We start from the raw sequence: 20,462 nt of genomic DNA on the forward strand, positions 1-20,462 counted from the left end.
CAAAGTCTGTGGCTCCAGCTGGTCTGGGGGTGCCGCGTGGCTACGTTGGAGCCATGGCAGGGGTGAGGCAAATCAGGGTGAAGCGATGTGCATCTGGAATTCCCTCCTTAGATCTGGGCAGGATGGTTCCTTCCTTAGAACTCTGCAGAACACAGAGGTCTCGGCCACCTGCCTGCCGCGTGCCGCAGCGTTAAGTTGGAATGCAGGCCACCATCCGGGACTTGTGTCTCGGCCCCTGGAGATACTCAGGGCCCCCGGAGTCTCAAGACCCCAACTAAGGTCATGTGTGGGTGTGGGAGCCGCGAAGGTCCCGGGCCTACCGTGACAGGGTTGAGACTCTCGGCAAGATCCCAGCTCCCCGGGGGACCTAAGGTCCAAGGTCACAGGTGGGGCTGGGGTGTTGGCAGGAGGGTCACGAGCTTCCCCACTGGGGGCATCATCCTCAGCTCCCGCATGTTGGGGCCACCCACATCTACACTCGTCTTCCTTCTGCCCCGTCCACCCTCGTCTTCCTTCTCCCCCGTCCACACTCCTCTTCCTTCTCCTGTGTCCACACTCCTCTTCCTTCTGCCCATCCACACTCCTCTTGCTTTTCCCCCGTCCACACTCCTCTTCCTTCTCCCCCATCTACACTCGTCTTCCTTCTCTCGCGTCCACACTCCTCTTCCTTCTCCCCCATCTACACTCGTCTTCCTTCTCTCGCGTCCACACTCCTCTTCCTTCTCTCGCGTCCACACTCCTCTTCCTTCTCCCCCGTCCACCCTCATCTTCCTTCTCTCGCGTCCACACTCCTCTTCCTTCTCCCCCATCTACACTCGTCTTCCTTCTCCTGTGTCCACACTCCTCTTCCTTCTGCCCGTCCACACTCCTCTTCCTTCTCCCCCATCTACACTCGTCTTCCTTCTCCCCCATCCACCCTCGTCTTCCTTCTCCCCCGTCCACACTCCTCTTCCTTCTCCCCCATCTACACTCGTCTTCCTTCTCCCCCGTCCACACTTCTCTTCCTTCTCCCCCATCTACACTCGTCTTCCTTCTCCTGTGTCCACACTCGTCTTCCTTCTCCCCCATCTATACTCCTCTTCCTTCTCTCGCGTCCACACTCCTCTTCCTTCTCCCCATCTACACTCGTCTTCCTTCTCTCGCGTCCACACTCCTCTTCCTTCTCTCGCGTCCACACTCCTCTTCCTTCTCCCCCGTCCACCCTCATCTTCCTTCTCTCGCGTCCACACTCCTCTTCCTTCTCCCCCATCTACACTCGTCTTCCTTCTCCTGTGTCCACACTCCTCTTCCTTCTGCCCGTCCACACTCCTCTTCCTTCTCCCCCATCTACACTCGTCTTCCTTCTCCCCCATCCACCCTCGTCTTCCTTCTCCCCCGTCCACACTCCTCTTCCTTCTCCCCCATCTACACTCGTCTTCCTTCTCCCCCGTCCACACTTCTCTTCCTTCTCCCCCATCTACACTCGTCTTCCTTCTCCTGTGTCCACACTCGTCTTCCTTCTCCCCCATCTACACTCCTCTTCCTTCTCCTGTGTCCACATTCGTCTTCCTTCTCCCCCATCTACACTCCTCTTCCTTCTCCTGTGTCCACACTCCTCTTCCTTCTGCCCGTCCACACTCCTCTTGCTTTTCCCCCGTCCACACTCCTCTTCCTTCTCCCCCATCTACACTCGTCTTCCTTCTCCCCCGTCAACACTCCTCTTCCTTCTCCTGTGTCCACACTCCTCTTCCTTCTGCCCGTCCACACTCCTCTTCCTTCTGCCCGTCCACACTCCTCTTCCTTCTGCCCGTCCACACTCCTCTTCCTTCTGCCCGTCCACACTCCTCTTCCTTCTCCTGTGTCCACACTCCTCTTCCTTCTCCCCCATCTACACTCGTCTTCCTTCTCCCCCGTCCACCCTCATCTTCCTTCTCTCACGTCCACACTCCTCTTCCTTCTGCCCGTCCACACTCCTCTTCCTTCTCCCCCGTCCACCCTCATCTTCCTTCTCCTGTGTCCACACGCCTCTTCCTTCTCCCCCATCTACACTCGTCTTCCTTCTCCTGTGTCCACACTCCTCTTCCTTCTGCCCGTCCACACTCCTCTTCCTTCTCCCCCATCTACACTCGTCTTCCTTCTCCCGCGTCCACACTCCTCTTCCTTCTCCCGCGTCCACACTCCTCTTCCTTCTGCCCGTCCACACTCCTCTTCCTTCTCACCCATCTACACTCGTCTTCCTTCTCCCCCGTCCACCCTCATCTTCCTTCTCTCGCGTCCACACTCCTCTTCCTTCTGCCCGTCCACACTCCTCTTCCTTCTCCCCCGTCCACCCTCATCTTCCTTCTCCTGTGTCCACACTCCTCTTCCATCTGCCCTCCACACTCTCCTCTTCCTTCTCCCGCACTACACTCGTCTTCTTCTCCCCCTTCCACCTCATCTTCCTTCTCTCACGTCCACACTCCTCTTCCTTCTCCCCCACTCCTCTTCCTTCTCCTGTGTCCACACTCTTCTTCTCTCCCCTTCCACACTCCTCTTCCTTCTCTCCCGCCACACTCCCTTCCTCTCCCCCATCTACCTCATCTTCCTTCTCTCGCGTCCACACTCCTCTTCCTTCTCCCCCATCTACACTCGTCTTCCTTCTCCTGTGTCCACACTCCTCTCCTTCTGCCCGTCCACACTCCTCTTCCTTCTCCCCCATCTCCACTCGTCTTCCTTCTCCCCCGTTCCACCCATCTTCTTCTCTCTGTGTCCACACTCCTTCCTTCTGCCCGTCCACACTCCTCTTCCTTCTCCCCCATCTACACTCGTCTTCCTTCTCCCGCGTCCACACTCCTCTTCCTTCTCCCGCGTCCACACTCCTCTTCCTTCTCCCCCATCCACCCTCATCTTCCTTCTCTCGCGTCCACACTCCTCTTCCTTCTCCCATCTACACTCGTCTTCCTTCTCCCCCGTCCACCCTCATTCCTTCTCTCACGTCCACACTCCTCTTCCTTCAGCCCGTCCACACTCCTCTTCCTTCTCCCCCGTCCACCCTCATCTTCCTTCTCCTGTGTCCACACTCCTCTTCCTTCTGCCGTCCACACTCCTCTTCCTCTCCGCATCTACACTCGTCTTCCTTCTCCCCCGTCCACCCTCATCTTCCTTTCTCACGTCCACACTCCTTTCCTTCTGCCCGTCCACACTCCTCTTCCTCCCCCCGTCCACCCTCATCTTCCTTCTCCTGTGTCCACACGCCTCTTCCTTCCCCCGATCTACACTCGTCTTCCTTCTCCTGTGTCCACACTCCTCTTCCTTTCTGCCGCCCTCTCTTCTGCTCCAGCGTCACACTCTCGTCCTTCTCAGTCTACACTCGTATCCTCTCCCGCGGTCCACAACTCCTCTTCCTTCTCCCGCGCGTCCACACTTCCTCTTCCTTCTGCCCGTCTCCACACTCCTCATCCTTCTCCCCCGTCCACCCTCATCGTCCTTCTCGTCGCGGTCCACACTCCTCTTCCTTCTCCCCCATCTACACTCCGTCTTCCTTCTCCTGTGTCCACACTCCTCTTCCTTCTGCCGTCCCACACTCCTCTTTCCTTCTCCCCATCTACACTCGTCTCCCTTCTCCCCCGTCCACCCTCATCTTCCTTCTCCTGTGTCCACACTCCTCTTCCTTCTCCCCCATCTACACTCGTCTTCCTTCTCTCGCGTCCACACTCCTCTTCCTTCTCTCGCGTTCACACTCCTCTTCCTTCTCCCCCATCTACACTCGTCTTCCTTCTCTCGCGTCCACACTCCTCTTCCTTCTCCTGTGTCCACACTCCTCTTCCTTCTGCCCGTCCACACTCCTCTTCCTTCTCTCGCGTCCACACTCCTCTTCCTTCTGCCCGTCCACACTCCTCTTGCTTTTCCCCCGTCCACACTCCTCTTCCTTCTCCCCCATCTACACTCGTCTTCCTTCTCTTGCGTCCACACTCCTCTTCCTTCTCTCGCGTCCACACTCCTCTTCCTTCTGCCCGTCCACACTCCTCTTCCTTCTGCCCGTCCACACTCCTCTTCCCTCTGCCCGTCCACACTCCTCTTCTCTCCTGTGTCCACACTCCTCTTCCTTCTCCCCCATCTACACTCGTCTTCCTTCTCTCGCGTCCACACTCCTCTTCCTTCTCTCGCGTCCACACTCCTCTTCCTTCTGCCCGTCCACACTCCTCTTCCTTCTGCCCGTCCACACTCCTCTTCCTTCTGCCCGTCCACACTCCTCTTCCTTCTCCTGTGTCCACACTCCTCTTCCTTCTCCTGTGTCCACACTCCTCTTCCTTCTGCCCGTCCACACTCCTCTTCCTTCTCACCCATCTACACTCGTCTTCCTTCTCCCCCGTCCACCCTCATCTTCCTTCTCTCACGTCCACCCTCCTCTTCCTTCAGCCCGTCCACACTCCTCTTCCTTCTCCCCCGTCCACCCTCATCTTCCTTCTCCTGTGTCCACACTCCTCTTCCTTCTGCCCGTCCACACTCCTCTTCCTTCTCCCGCATCTACACTCGTCTTCCTTCTCCCCCGTCCACCCTCATCTTCCTTCTCTCACGTCCACACTCCTCTTCCTTCTGCCCGTCCACACTCCTCTTCCTTCTCCCCCGTCCACCCTCATCTTCCTTCTCCTGTGTCCGCACTCCTCTTCCTTCTCCCCCATCTACACTCGTCTTCCTTCTCCTGTGTCCACACTCCTCTTCCTTCTGCCCGTCCACACTCCTCTTCCTTCTCCCCCATCTACACTCGTCTTCCTTCTCCCGCGTCCACACTCCTCTTCCTTCTCCGCGTCCACCCTCCTCTTCCTTCTCCCCCATCCACCCTCATCTTCCTTCTCTCGCGTCCACACTCCTCTTCCTTCTCCCCATCTACACTCGTCTTCCTTCTCCTGTGTCCACACTCCTCTTCCTTCTGCCCGTCAACACTCCTCTTCCTTCTCCCCCATCTACACTCGTCTTCCTTCTCCCCCGTCCACCCTCATCTTCCTTCTCCTGTGTCCACACTCCTCTTCCTTCTCCCCCATCTACACTCGTCTTCCTTCTCTCGCGTCCACACTCCTCTTCCTTCTCTCGGGTCCACACTCCTCTTCCTTCTCCCCCATCTACACTCGTCTTCCTTCTCTCGCGTCCACACTCCTCTTCCTTCTCCTGTGTCCACACTCCTCTTCCTTCTGCCCGTCCACACTCCTCTTCCTTCTCCCCGATCTACACTCGTCTTCCTTCTCCCCCGTCCACCCTCATCTTCCTTCTCGCGTCCACACTCCTCTTCCTTCTCCCCCATCTACACTCGTCTTCCTTCTCCCGCGTCCACACTCCTCTTCCTTCTCCTGTGTCCACACTCCTCTTCCTTCTCCCCCATCTACACTCGTCTTCCTTCTCCCCCGTCCACCCTCATCTTCCTTCTCTCGCGTCCACACTTGTCTTCCTTCTTCCCGCGTCCACCCTCGTCTTCCTTCTCCCCCGTCCACACTCCTCTTCCTTCTCCTGTGTCCACACTCCTCTTCCTTCTGCCCCGTCCACACTCCTCTTCCTTCTCCTGTGTCCACACTCCTCTTCCTTCTGCCCCGTCCACACTCCTCTTCCTTCTCTCCCATCTACACTCGTCCTCCTTCTCCCCCGTCCACCCTCATCTTCCTTCTCTCGCGTCCACACTCCTCTTCCTTCTCCCCCATCTACACTCGTCTTCCTTCTCCCCCGTCCACCCTCGTCTTCCTTCTCCCCCATCTACACTCGTCTTCCTTCTCCCGCGTCCACACTCCTCTTCCTTCTCCCCCATCTACACTCCTCTTCCTTCTCCCCCGTCCACACTCGTCTTCCTTCTCCCCCGTCCACCCTCATCTTCCTTCTCCCGCGTCCACACTCCTCTTCCTTCTCCTGTGTCCACACTCCTCTTCCTTCTCCCCCATCTACACTCCTCTTCCTTCTCCTGTGTCCACACTCCTCTTCCTTCTCCCCCATCTACACTCGTCTTCCTTCTCCCGCGTCCACACTCCTCTTCCTTCTCCCCCATCTACACTCGTCTTCCTTCTCCCCCGTCCACACTCGTCTTCCTTCTCCCCCGTCCACCCTCATCTTCCTTCTCCCGCGTCCACACTCCTCTTCCTTCTCCTGTGTCCACACTCCTCTTCCTTCTCCCCCATCTACACTCCTCTTCCTTCTCCCCCATCTACACTCCTCTTCCTTCTGCCCCATCCACCCTCGTCTTCCTTCTCCCCCGTCCACACTCCTCTTCCTTCTCCCCCATCTACACTCCTCTTCCTTCTGCCCCATCCACCCTCGTCTTCCTTCTCCCCCGTCCACACTCCTCTTCCTTCTCCCCCATCTACACTCGTCTTCTTTCTCCCCCGTCCACCCTCGTCTTCCTTCTCCCACGTCCACACTCCTCTTCCTTCTGCCCGTCCACCCTTGTCTTCCTTCTCTCGCGTTCATGCGTCCACACTCATCTTCCTTCTCCTGTGTCCACACTCCTCTTCCTTCTCCCCATCCACCCTCATCTTCCTTCTCCCACGTCCACACTCCTCTTCCTTCTCCCCCATCTACGCTCGTCTTCCTTCTCCCCCGTCCACATTCGTCTTCCTTCTCCCCCGTCCACCCTCATCTTCCTTCTCCCGCGTCCACACTCCTCTTCCTTCTCGTGTGTCCACACTCCTCTTCCTTCTCCCCCCTCTACACTCGTCTTCCTTCTCCCGCGTCCACACTCCTCTTCCTTCTCCCCCATCTACACTCGTCTTCCTTCTCCCCCGTCCACACTCCTCTTCCTTCTCTCACGTCCACACTCCTCTTCCTTCTCCCCCATCTACACTCGTCTTCCTTCTCCCCCGTCCACCCTCGTCTTCCTTCTCCCGCGTCCACACTCTTCTTCCTTCTGCCCGTCCACCCTTGTCTTCTTTCTCTCGCGTTCATGCGTCCACACTCATCTTCCTTCTCCTGTGTCCACACTCCTCTTGCTTCTCCCCCGTCCACACTCCTCTTCCTTCTCATGCCCACTGGCACCGTGGCTGCCTCCTCGTGCTGTGATGTGTCCCTGACACTTCAGCTCCTTTGCAACATTTCCAGAAATGCTGACTTGTGCTCTTGGGAAAAACTGGGTTTCCACCTTTCCCAGTGCTAAGGCGGGGCCACAGCTTCCTCTGAGGATGTAAAAAGGAAGGCATAGGGGCGCTGGGGAGCCTGTTCTCCCTGATTAAATAAGAACTTTTTTAAATGTGAAAAATGAAGATGAACCAAATACAGATGTTTCATCATGGCTGCTCCTAAATTTTATCTTCCTATGATGGGCCAACCTTTTCAGACCAGAGACCCCTAAGAAAGCCCAGGAGACCAGGGGCCATCAAGGAGGCCGGTATCAGAGGCTCCGCCAACCTCGCGTGCCACCCATGGCCACAGAGGCCGGCTGCTCCCTTCTGGAGCCTGACTGCTTTCCTCTCACATGAACCCCATGGGGCCCCTGAGCTGATGTCAGTGGATGAGGATCAGGCTCGTCCCCCCAGAGACACCCAGCAGACTGGGGCTGCTGAGGACAAGATGGCAAAACTCGGCGAGGCTGCGTCACCTGGTGGGCGAGTCCCCACCGTCGTCTGCAGGAGCTGTGCTTGCCCAGGTTGATGCCCACTCACACACACACACACACACACACACACACTGCACATGCACACACCACACGCACACACACAGCATGCATGCACACCACATGCACACAGCCACACAGTACACACTGGCATGTGTGCTCACTGCATACATGTACTCACACTGCATACACAGGCCCTCACTGCACACACATGTACACATGCATGTACACACATCCACACAGTACATACAGGCATGTACTCTGAACACCTGCACACACTGTACACATGTGCTCATGTACACACACGCACTCACTACACACGCATGTACTCACTACACATGCATGCACTCACTACACACGCATGCACTCACTACACATGCATGCACAGTGTGCACACACCCCATATACCCCACACTGTGCACACACCCCATACACCCCACACTGTGCACACACCCTGTACACCCCACACAGTGTGCGCGCAGCGCACACATGCTTCAGTGTCCTCAAGTCACTGACTGGGAGACGCATCTCCCTGTGTCCCAGGCGGGGTCGGGACTATTGAGGTGGCTGCAGAGGGTGGGGAGGAAAAGGTGGACTCCAGGCAGGACATCCCTGACAGAGGGGACCCCATGTCCCCCCATCCCATTGCCTGTGGGGGTTTTGCTGCAAACGGGGGTGCCACAGGGTTGGGGAGGAGTCCAGAGTTTATCCTGGGAGGTGGAGGCAGCAGCAGAATCATAGAATGGACGAATCCTGCCCCGATCCCGAGGCTGAACCCACAAGGGCCCCACTCAGGGGAGGCCCCGTCACCAGCCAGCGTTCTGTCCGAGACCCAGGGAGGCATGGCCCAGACCCTGTCCCGGAGGAGGCTCCCATGGACACAGCTCCCTTGACAGAGAGCAGAGGGCATCCCAGGACTCGGCCAGGGCAGGGTCTCCCGGGCACAGGGATTCAGTGGGGCTGCCTCACAGCAGCTGGGGAGGACGGCGTCTGGGACACACCCCAGGCCGTTCTGGCCCCATTGGCCTCTGCATTCCCAAGCCCCTCCAGCCCCTCCAGCTCCGGGGCCTTTGAGACAGGGTCGGCCCGGGCAGCCCCAGGAGCAGAATCAAGGGAGAGGTGCCCACAGGCAGGCAGCTGACAGCGATGGGGGCATGTGGGGAGGGGCTGGGGCGGGAGGAGAGAGGGTGGGATGGGGAGGGCCCAGGCAGCGATGGGGCAGAGCGGCAGGTCCTAGGAAGGAGCCTGCTCCCAGGACAGCAACCTGGGGTCTGCTTGTCACAGCAGAGGCAGAAAGAACAGAGACCAGGACCCCAGGGGAGTGACAGGGTTCGGGGCAGTGACCCTGAGGCAGAAGATCATGTCTAAGTCTGAATGCTGTGATTTTATGGGATGGTCGCATGTGCCCTTATGGACAAAGGTTTCTCTGGGAAACTGACTTGGGTCAAGTCCAGTCCTCTGCGTCCTACAGAAATTCTGCCTTCCAGAACCTTCTAGATTCTTCAGTGACAGCTTCTCATCTGTCCCCACCTGTTGGGGTCTGATGGAAGGGGCGAGTCCCCACCTAGGCCTGTGGCTACATCCAGCTGGGACAGGTGGCCTGACTGTAGGACAGCCAGTCTCTTAGGCATTGGGCCCGGTGTCCACCCCACTGGCGGCGTGAGTGGAGCACACATCATGTCCCTGTATGTTGGCATCTGTGTGCATCTCTGGGGCCCCCGGCCTGCCTGTCACCCTCTTCTCCCCTGCAGGGCGACCATCTGGACCCACCGCGTCCACTTCCTGGAAGAGCAGGCCCTACCCCGCTGGGCAGCCTTCACCATCTGGAACGCCGGCAAGCAGGGGCGCCGGCTATACCGCAGCTTGACCGCTGCCAGCCAGCGCAAGGTGGGCACCCTGCCACCCTCCAACACTGCCTGCCCCGCCCCCATACTGTCCCACAGCACAGGCCCCAGCCTCGGCCTGTCCAGAGCTGCCCTTCTGTGCTTGTCCCAGGTGGTGGCATTCTGTGACGTGGACGAGAACAAGATCCGGAAAGGCTTCTATTGCCACGAGGACTCTCAGGTGTGCAGGGCCGCACGGCATCCCCCTTGGGGTCACCCACCTGCTCCAGGGCTGAGGGACAGCTGCCCAGAGCCTTCCCCCTTGGCAGAGTCCAGCTGGGCTGTGCTGGCTGCTCGGGGCCTCCAGGGAGCCCAGCCCCCATCCCCTGGGGGAGAACCCTGCTGTCCCTCGTGGGTCTGGGCCTTGGGGTGGCCCACCCTGGTCCGTTCTGCAGTCAGGTGTCAAGCAGGGGTGGTGGGGGTTGGGGTCCTGCCCTGAATGGCTGCCGCCCAAGCCCTGGCTCCTGTGTGAGGCAACTCAGTGGCTGCATGCACCCTGAGGGCGTCTCTCCTGGGAAGAGCCGAGCTCGGGCAGGACTGATGGCCACTCTCACTCTCAGGAAAGACCCAAGCCCCGAATCCCCATCCTGCACTTCCGAGCCGCCCAGCCACCCTTCGTCATCTGCGTGAAGCTGGTGAGTGTGGGGCCCTTGGCCATGGGGGGCTTGGGGGGCTTGGGCTCTGCCACGTGGACAGCCTGCCCTGCCATGCGATGACTGTGTGGCCTGGGATGAGAACCCAGCCGATGGTGGGCATGGGGACAGGTGCCACAGCTGTCCACAACGGCACCACAGACCGGGCTGTGAGGTGGTGGCCGCTGCCCTGGGGACAGGAGGCAGCTGGAGGGTGGCCTGCACAGGTGTGAAGGGGATGGATTCCAGTCTCTCTTCTGTCTTTAAATACCTGTAAAACCAACATTTGTTAGAAACTTGCAAAGCACGAGACCCTACGGTGCAGTGTCTGAGGGGCCAAGGTCAGGACCTTCAGCTCCCGTGGACTGAGGTGGCCGCACCGGGGATGTCCGAAGCCCCTGAGTGTGAACGACCTTGCCTGGGGTGGGCAGGTGACAGGCACCTCCGGCTCCAAATGCAGCCTTTTTCCCCAAGCGTGGGAAGTCCAGTTGGCTGCAGGGGGCTGAGGTGAGTAGTTTTTTAAAAATTTTACTTTTAAGTTCTGGGATACATGTGCTGAACATGCAGGTTTGTTACATAGGTTTACCACATTGTGCCATGGTGGTTTGCTGCACCTGTCAACCTGCCATGTAGGTTTTAAGCCCCACCTGCATTAGGTGTTTGTCCTAATGCTCTCCCTCCCCTTGCCCCCCACCCTCCAACAGGTCCCGTCGTGTGATATCCCCGTGTCCATGTGTTCTCATTGTTCAGTTCCCACTTACGAGTAAGAACATGCAGTGTTTGGTTTTCTGTTCCTGTGTTAGTTTGCTGAGGATGATGGTTTCCAGCTTCATCCATGTCCCTGCAGAGGACATGAACTCATTTCTTTTTATGGCTGCATAGTATTTTGTGGTATATATGTGCCATATTTTCTTTATCCAGTGTATCATGGATGGGCGTTTGGGTTGATTCCTTGTCTTTGCTATTGTGAATAGTGCTGCAGTAAACACACACGTGCACGCATCTTTGTAACAGAATGATTTGTGTTCTTTTGGGTATATACCAATAATGGTATTGCTGGGTCAAATGGCATTTCTGGTTCTAGATCCTTGAGGAATCGACATTGTCTTCCACAATGGTTGAACCAATTTACATTCCCACCAACAGTGTAAAAGCGTTCCTACTTCTCCACAGCCTCGCCAGCATCTGTTCTTTATTTTTTAAAAATCGCCATTCTGACTGGCGTGAGATGGTGTCTCATCATGGTTTTGATTTGCATTTCTCTAACGACCGGTGATATCGCATTGTGGTTTTGATTTGCATTTCTCTTAACGAACAGTGATGAGGTTTTTTTCATGTTTCTTGAACACATGTCTTCTTTTGAGAAGTGTCTGTTCATGTCCTTTGCCCACTTTTGGATGAGGTTGTTTTTTTTCTTGTAAATTTAAGTTCCTTGTAGATTCTGTATATTAGACCTTTGTCAGATGGATAGATTGCAGAAATTGTCTCTCTTTCCATTCCTGTCACTCTGATGATAGTTTCTGTTGCTGAGCAGAAGCTCTTTAGTTTAATTAGATCCCATTTGTCAATTTTGGCTTTTGTTGCCATTGCTTTTGTTGTTTTAGTCATGAAGTCTTTGCCTGTGCCTATGTCCTGAATGGTATTGCCTAGGTTTTCATGTAGGGTATTTATGGTTTTAGGTTTTAGGTTTAAGTCTTTAATCCATCTTGAGTTAATTTTTGCATAAGGTGTAAGGAAGGGGTCTAGTTCTGTTTTCTGCATCTGGCTAGCCAGTTTTCCCAGCACCATTTATTAAATAGGGAATCCTTTCCCCATTGCTTGTTTTTGTCAGGTTTGTCAAAGATCAGATGGTTGTAGATGCGTGGTGTTATTTCTGAGGCCTCTGTTCTGTTCCATTGGTCTATATCTCTGTCTCAGTACCCGTACCATGCTGTTTTGGTTACTGTAGACTTGCAGTATAGTTTGAAGTCAGGTAGCGTGATGCCTCCAAATTTGTTCTTTTTGCCTAGGATTGTCTTGGCTGTATGGGCTCCTTTTTTGGTTTCATATGAAATTTAAAGTAGTTTTTTCTGTTTCTGTGAAGAACCAGAAATGGTAGCTTGATGGGAACGGAATTGAATCTATAAATTATTTTATGGCCATTTTTATGATATTGATTCTTCCTATCCACAGGCATGGAATTTTTTTTCCCCCATTTGTTTGTGTCCTATTTCCTTGAGCAGTGGTTTGTAGTTTTCCTTGAAGAGGTTCTTCACGTCTCCTGTAAGTTGTATTCCTAGGTATTTTCTTTTCTTTTTCTTTTCTTTTTTTTTTTTTTTTGAGATGGAGTCTCGCTCTGTTGCCCAGGCTGGAGTGCAGTGGCGCCATCTCCAGTCACTGCAAGTTCCGCCGCCTCCCAGGTTCACGCCATTCTCCTGCCTCAGCCTCCCTAGAAGCTGGGACTACAGGCGCCCGCCACCACGCCCGGCTAATTTTTTTTGTATTTTCAGTAGAGACAGGGTTTCACCGTGTTCGCCAGGATGGTCTCAATCTCCTGACCTCGTGATCCGCCCGCCTCGGCCTCCCAAAGTGCTGGGATTACAGGCGTGAGCCACCGCGCCCAGCGGGTATTTTATTTTCTTTGTAGCAATTGTGAGAGTTCACTCATGATTTTGCTCTCTGCTTGTCTATTACTGGTATATAGGAATGCTCGTGATTTTTGCACATTGGTTTTGCATCCTGAGACTTTGTTGAAGTTGCTTATCAGCTTAAGGAGTGTTTGGACTGAGACAATGGGGTTTTCTAAATATACAATCATGTTATCTGCAAACAGAGACAATTTGCCTTCCTCTCTTCCTATCTGAATACTCTGTATTTCTTTCTCTTGCCTGATTGCCCTGGCTGGAACTTCCAATACTATGTTGAATAGGAGTGGTAAGAGAGGCCATCCTTTTCTTGTGCCAGTTTTCAAAGGGAATGCTTCTAGCTTTTGCCCATATGATACTGGCTATGGGTTTTTCATAAATAGCTATTATTTTGAGATACGTTCCATCAATACCTAGTTTATTGGGAGTTTTTAGCACTAAGAGGTGTTGAATTTTATTGAAGGCCTTTTTGGCATCTATTGAGATATTCATGTGGCTTTTTCTTTGGTTCTGTTTCTGTGATGGATTACGTTTATTGATTTGCATATGATGAACCAGCCTTGCATCCCAGGGATGAAGCTGACTTGATCATGGTGGATAAGCTTTTTGATGTGCTGCCAGATTCAGTTTGCCAGTGTTTTATTGATGATTTTAATGTTCATCAGGGATATTGGCCTGAAATTTTCTTTTCTTGTGTCTCTGCCAGGTTTTGGAATCAGAATGATGCTGGCCTCATAAAATGAGTTACAGAGGGCTCCCTCTTTTTCTATTATTTGGAAGTTTCAGAATGAATGGTACCAGCTCCTCTTTGTACCTCGGGTAGAATTCGGCTGTAAATCCATCTGGTCCTGGGCTTTTCTTGGTTGGTAGGGTATTAATTATTGCCTCAATTTCAGAACTTGTTATTGGTCCTTTCAGGGATTCGACTTCTTCCTGGTTTAGTCTTGGGAGGGTGTATGTGTCCAGGAATTTATCCATTTCTTTTTTTTTTTTTTGAGACGGAGTCTCGCTCTGTCGCCCAGGCTGGAGTGCAGTGGCCGGATCTCAGCTCACTGCAAGCTCCGCAGCTCTGCCTCCCGGGTTCACGCCATTCTTCTGCCTCAGCCTCCCGAGTAGCTGGGACTACAGGCGCCCGCCACCTCGCCCGGCTAATTTTTTATTTTTTTATTTTTTAGTAGAGACGGGGTTTCACCAGGTTAGCCAGGATGGTCTCGATCTCCTGACCTCGTGATCCGCCCGTCTCGGCCTCCCAAAGTGCTGGGATTACAGGCTTGAGCCACCGCGCCCGGCTTGAATTTATCCATTTCATCTAGATTTTCTAGTTTATTTGCGTAGAGATGTTTGTAGTATTCTCTGATGGTAGTTTGTATTTCTGTGGGGTCAGTGGTGATCGCCCCTTTATCGATTTTTATTGTGTCTACTTGGTTCTTCTTTTCTTTGCTTGGCTAGCGGTCGATTTTGTTAATCTTTTCAAAAAACCAGCCCCTGGAGTCATTGATTTTTTTGAAGGGTTTTTTGTGTCTCTATCTCCTTCAGTTCTGCTCTGATCTTGCTTGTCTTTTGCTAGCTTTTGAATTTGTTTGCTCTTGCTTCTCTAGTTCTTTTAATTGTGATGTTAGGGTGTCGATTTTAGATCTTTCCTGCTTTCTGATGTGGGCATTTAGTGCTATAAATTTCCCTCTACACACTGCTTTAGCTGTGTGCCAGGGATTCTGGTACGTTGTCTGTTCTCATTGGTTTCAAAGAACTTCGTTATTTCTGCCTTAATTTCGTTATTTACCCAGTAGTCATTCAGGAGCAGGTTGTTCAGTTTCCGTGTAGTTGTGCAGTTTTGGGTTTCTTAATCCTGAGCTCTAATTCGATTGCACTGTGTTCTGAAAGACTATTAGGATTTCCATTCTTTTGCATTTGCTGAGGAGTATTTCACTTCCAATTATGTGGTCAATTTTAGAGTAAGTGCTATGTGATGCTGAGAAGAATGTATATTCTGTTGATTTAGGGTGGAGAGTTCTGTAGGTGTCTATTAGGTCTGCTTGGTCCAGAGCTGAGTTCAAGTCCTGAGTATCCTTGTTAATTTTCTGCCTCATTGATCTAATATTGACAGTGGGGTGTTAAAGTCTCCCATTATTATTGTGTGGGAGTCTAAATATCTTTGTAGGTCTCTAAGGACTTGTTTTATGACTCTGGGTGCTCCTGTATTGGGTGCATGTATATTTAGGATAGTTAGCTCTTCTTGTTGCATTGATCCCTTTACCATTAGGTAATGCCCTTGTTTGTCTTTTTTGATCTTCATTAAAGTCTGTCTTATCAGAGACTAGGATTACAACCCCTGCTTTTTTTTTGCTTTACATTTTCTTGATAAATAACCAAAGGGTGAGTGGTTGACAGAGTGAGCCAGGCCTCGAGCGGTACTATTGGGAGGTTGTGGGGAACACACAGACACAGGCACCCGTGAGAGCTAGAAGCACGCCACACCAGGGCGGGTCACGGTTCCCGCCCTGCAGAAGCCGTGAGGCCAGCATGTGTTGGTCTGTACTGCCCGGCCTGTGGTGAGTTGTCACACAACTAATGCAAGTCCAGGCAGCAGAACGTGAACAGAGCCTCATGGGCACAGCTCTTCGGCAATTACTGGCGCATCTCATTTTATTGCACTTCATTGTGCGTTTTATAAATTACAGGCGTGTGGCAGCCCCACTAGAGCAACCCTGTCAGTGCCACTCTTCCAGCAGCACGCCCACTCCACATCTCCACGTCTCCTTGTGGTAATTCTCGCAATACCTCAAACTGTTATTGTATGTGTTATGGTGACCTGTAGTGTCACGACTATCTCGGGGAGCCCATATGAAACGGTGAACTTGATTGATAAATGTGAATGTTCTGACGGCTCTGCTGGTTGGCTGTCCCTCCCCACTCCCCAGCCCCCACCCCACCACTCTTCAGGCCTCCCTATTCCCTGAGGCACAACATTGAAATTAGGTCAACTAATAACCCCACAGTGGCCTCTAAGTGTTCAAGTGAAAGGAAGAGTTGCAAGTCTCTCACTTTAAATCAAAAGCTAGAAATGTTTAAGCTTAATGAGGAAGGCACATTGAAAGCCAAGACTGGCAGGAGAGGCCCAGCTTTCAGCCTAACAGTTAGCCAAGTTGTGAATGCAAAGGAAAAGTTATTTAAGGAAATTAAAAGTGGTCCTCCAGTGAACACACAAATGATAGTGAAACAGCCTTTTGCAGATAGGGAGAAAGTGTTAGTGGTCTGACAGATCAAACCAGCCACAACATTCCCTTAAGCCAAAGCCTAATACAGAGCGAGGTCCTGACTCTCCTCAATTCTGTGAAGGCTGAATGATGTGAGGAAGCTGTGAACAAAAGTTTGAAGCTAGCAGAGGTTGGTCCACAAGGTTTAAGGAAAGAAGCCGTCTCTGTAATAGTATGAGGTGAGGCAGCAGGCTCTCCAGAAGATCCTGCTAAAGTCACAATGGAGGTGGCCACACTCAACCATAGACCTTCAGTGTAGAGGAAGCAACCTTGAACTGGAAGAAGACACCATGCATGACTTTCATAGGTAGGGAGAAGTCAGTGCCTGGCTTCAGAGCTTCAAAAGACAGTCTGACTCTTATTAGAGGCTAATGCTGCTGTGACTTTAAAACCCATTTATGCCTAGTGTTCCATTATTGCAATGCTAAGCATGTGGGAGTTTATATTCTGCTTAAGGTCACTGTCAAGGTCTGCAAAAATTTAAAAAATTGCAACTTCAGCCATAAATGGGTTAAGTTGAAGGCAGTGCTCACCATTCTGAGAATCCTAGGATTCTTAAGAATGAGGCTAAATCTGCTCTGCCCGTGGCTCTAGAAATGGAATGGCAAGGCCCAGGTGGTAGCACATCTGTGCACAGCATGGTTTATGGAATACTGTAAGCCCACTGTTAGGCCCTCAGAAAAGGAGATTCCTTTCAAAATATGACAGCTCATCGACGGTGCGCCTGGTCACCCAAGAGCTCTGAGGCCAGTGTACAAGGGGTTTGTGTTTTCGTGCTGACACAGCATCCGTTCTGCAGCCCATGGGTCCAGAAGTCATTCCAACTCTCACGTCTTACTGAAGAAAGACATTTTCTAAGGCTGTAGCCGCCACAGGTAGTGATTGCTTTGATGGATCTGAGCAAAGTAAATGAAAAACTTTGAATAACCATTGTCCAACTTACCAGGGACATTGAGATGAGTGAGTGGGAGGCTCTGAGAAGCAGTTATAAAATGCAGATTCTGCAAATATCTGGTTTAGTGTTTCAGAAACAGCCTTTTCAGGATCTACTTCTCAGGGACCGCCTCCAACCCCATCAGTGCCGCTCTTCCAGCAGCACGCCCACTGCATGTCTCCTCGTGGTAATTCTCGCAATACGTCAAACTGTTATTGTATGTGTTGTGGTGACCTGTGGTGTCACTACTACCTTGGGACGCTCATATGAACCCCAAGGCACTTGGTGAAAACCCTTCCCAGGGAGTGGGCTTAGCGTGGGAAAGGAGGTTCCTCCTTGTCTTGCACACGCCATGTCCTTGGAGGGCCCAGAGCCCCCGCGGTCACCTGTCTTGCGTGTTCTTCCAGGGGCAGCTGGCAGTGTGGCCTCACAGCACATGCTTGTTCCATGTCTTGCTCTTTTCGCATAATGTAGATTGGAGGTTATTCCGTGTGGAGCCCCTGGAGCCCCTGGGCTCTACTGCTGCTGTGACGTTTCTATTCAGGGGTATTTCCAGCTTATGTGAGCCGTATTAGCAAAGTGGCGGGAAACCAGCCCCACATACCATCCCTGGAGCCAGCGTGTCCACCTTTTGTGTCCTCCACGCCTCCAGATCCCCACGCTGGTGTTGTGACACTCATTCTAGCCTAGTTTCATCCATTATTGTTTCCCTGATGTATCTCAAAGAGATAAAAACTTTCAAAAGACCATAAAACCACCATTCCGCCACAGAATTCCAAATATCCAATCAATGTTCAGATCTTCCTAATTGCCTTATAAATTGCTTCATGTTTTAAGTTTGCTTGCTGGAATCCGGCAGTGTCCGTGTGACCTTTACAACATGACCTTTCTGTCTCCCCGACGCCAACGCTCTTTTCTTAGTTCAGCTAAAGAAGGGGCTTGTGCATCCTGCACTCTGCTGACCGGGGCCCTGTGGTTTTGCGTGTTCTGCTCCGTCCTATTGAGAGGTGGTCAGACCGAGGCCACATCAGGCTCCCCTGCGATTCCGTTGGCAGGAGCACCTCGGGGGTCTCAGGGCATCTCTGTGGTGCTGTTGTGCCTTCCTCCACTGTTAGCTGGAATAGTAAAGAGAAACTCAAGGTTCACGTTCCTCACTAAAACACCCGCTCTTCGATTATACGGATGTTTCATGCATTTGTGATACGGTTACTTACTGACGTACATTTTGGCCATTTTTAATCATTCAGTGTTTAACATGCTGCTGTAGTATTTGTATATATACATAATTTCACTCAAGTGGCTCTATGTGAAATAAATTCTAAAAATTTCTAGTCAAAGAGCACACACATTCAGCCCCAGTCTTGCTGTTCACCACCTGCAGCGGCTGTGCCAACCCACCCCCACCAGCGATGGAGCACCTGCCTCATGCCCTTACAGGGAGGGAAAGCATCTTCTCACATATTTATGAGCTGCTTTATTTCCCTTTTGGTAAATTATTCTTCTCATTAGCCCACTTTTCTACTGGTCAGTATTTTCATAAGGAAAACTCGCTGACGTGCTGCGAATTTTTCTGCCATTTGACATTTTTATATTTATGCCATTGTGGTATCATCAAATTAAATGACTTTCATTTATGGAGTCCGATTCATTCTGAGACAATGACTCCTGGTTGTGAAATTCAAAAAAACAACATTGTCCAATTTTGCTTCTGGGATTTCTACTTTTTAATTACATCTTTGATACAACTGGAATTTCTTTTGGTAAAGAGATTACAGATGCAAATTTTTCTTTCCATTTGGATACCTGATTGTCCCAACATCGTTTATATCCTGCTTTTCCAGGAATGCAATGCCATCTTTCTATGTTGGTTGTGAACATGCCTTTGGCACCTGGCAGGGCCAACCCTCACGGCATGTGTGTGAACACATCCCTAGTCTCATTTACCCTGTTTTTGTAGTTTACGTGAGCAGAATCCAGTATCTGTGTTCCTGCATCTGGTGTTCGCTCCACGTGTTTGGGGTGTGTGCATATCCGCTGTGTGTGGTGTGGACTTTATCCATGTGCCATGTGCAAACGCCACCCCACCCAGAGGCCACGCCAGGACCCAGGCCTGTGGGCAGTGGTTCCCAGTTTGCTCTTGCAAGGACACTGTGTCCTCCTGCGTGAGAGTCCCTGCTTCGGGTCTAATCCTGGGAGTGGAAGGCAGGTCGTGGGTGTGGCTGCGTTCTCAGCTTCTCTGGATGATACCCACCAAGAGGCTGCACACCTGGAGCCAGAGGGCCTGGCTGCACAGCTCCCTCGCACTGGGCTGGGCACTTGGTCACCGGCAGTTTGGGGAATGTGTTCTCATGGTGGTTTCAGGTGTGAGTCTGAGCATCAACCCCATGTCCGCTGGATGCTGGAGCTCTTTCCTCTCTGGCGGTGTTTCTCATCAGGGTTCCCCACCGGCCTACTGCACGCTGCGCCTCTCCTGACCTGTAGGAGTCCTCTGTGCCTCTGGCTGCTCACCTTTGTTGGTTTAATGTCCGACAAATGTCTTCCTTCGTTTTGTGGTTTGCTTTTTCATTCTTCTAGTGGAACCTGTTGCTTTACAGAAGCATCTACTTTCAACAGTCTTGTTTAAGACGGTGTCAGCACTGGGCTGGCCTGGTCCCTGAACTCAGGTGTGTTTCCTTTGCAAACTCTAGAGAAGAGAGACAAGGGAGGAAGGACAGGTAGCGGCAGAGCATGTGGAAATGTTTTCCAGGCAGGATGGCTTTCCTTCAAGTGACAGCATCATTTGAGTGACAACAGTGGTAGGTTGTGTAATGGATTCTGACGTGGTGGGGGTAGGGGGCACGGCCAGGCTCCGATTCCTCCTGCTGGGCCCAAGGACTGAGGACGGTGACGGGAGTGCACAGTCCCTCCTGTGTCCTGCCAGAGGCCAGAAACTTGGGTCCACCACTCTGCCGGATGTGTCTTCAGGAACTTCCTCAGGAGGTACTGGGGTGCCAGGAATGTCTGAAAGGCATTTCTGGACACCTGCTGTGGCCTCATACAGGAGAGTAGGCGACCTGGCCAAAGTCGGCACACAGGACGAGATAAAGCATCCAGGGATGCGGGGTCACGGCCCTCACTCCACTGCAGGGGTGGGGATGAGGGAGGCCAGAGGGGATCAGACAGGGCCAGCTGTTGATGGTTCTGAGATGCAGTTTCTGTCTGAGGGGCCTCCTCCCACTCTTGGCCTCTGCAGAGGGGTGGGTGTGTGGAGGGAAGGTGGGTCTGCCCTGGTCGAACAGCACAGGCATTGCCTGTCTCATTCCATTCCGAGTGCCCCCAGGGAGAGTCAGCCACCTTCTGCAGAGAGGCAAGGCCAGAAGGCAGGGGCCTCCCCTCTGGTGACCACCAAGGCCTGTGGTACAAGCAGTGCCGGCTGCTGTCCTCTCTGGCCCTTGTCTCCTTCCAGCCTCTCCGCTATTAGCAGAGGGGCAGAAGTTCATAGTAGACCACTTGACAGGTAGACACAGGCCACCCCCAACCCCTGGCCCTGGAGGAAGCTCCCCAGTGGCCTCCTGGAGCCAGGAGAGATGGAACTGAGCTGTATCTGCTGCTC

The 20,462-nt window shown here is 52.6% G+C and overlaps 1 protein-coding gene and 1 pseudogene across 7 annotated transcripts in view; both read left to right on the forward strand.

Moving 5' to 3' along the window:
• The window catches only part of B3GNTL1 (UDP-GlcNAc:betaGal beta-1,3-N-acetylglucosaminyltransferase like 1), a 33,500-nt gene that overhangs the window by 8,624 nt on the left and 4,414 nt on the right, over positions 1–20,462 (forward strand). For 5 of the 6 annotated variants that reach the window (XR_004055078.1, XM_030923696.1, XM_010354381.2 and 2 more), the window contains exons 3-5: positions 9,295–9,430; positions 9,539–9,607; positions 9,987–10,061. Coding sequence is in view for 4 of the 6 variants with exons in the window: in XM_030923696.1 (XP_030779556.1) it covers positions 9,295–9,430; positions 9,539–9,607; positions 9,987–10,061 (280 nt within the window). In the remaining 2 variants the exon portion in view is untranslated. Of the gene's footprint in view, positions 1–9,294; positions 9,431–9,538; positions 9,608–9,986; positions 10,062–10,351; positions 10,566–20,462 lie in introns of all 6 variants that reach the window. The other variant, XR_004055079.1, reaches the window with a different exon arrangement.
• Positions 15,006–20,455, forward strand: LOC115894861 (annotated as a pseudogene). The gene has a single exon (XR_004055080.1). The product of XR_004055080.1 is annotated as an uncharacterized LOC115894861 (transcript).

The sequence above is a fragment of the Rhinopithecus roxellana genome, chromosome 19 (assembly GCF_007565055.1).
Source record: "Rhinopithecus roxellana isolate Shanxi Qingling chromosome 19, ASM756505v1, whole genome shotgun sequence".
NCBI lineage: Eukaryota > Metazoa > Chordata > Mammalia > Primates > Cercopithecidae > Rhinopithecus > Rhinopithecus roxellana.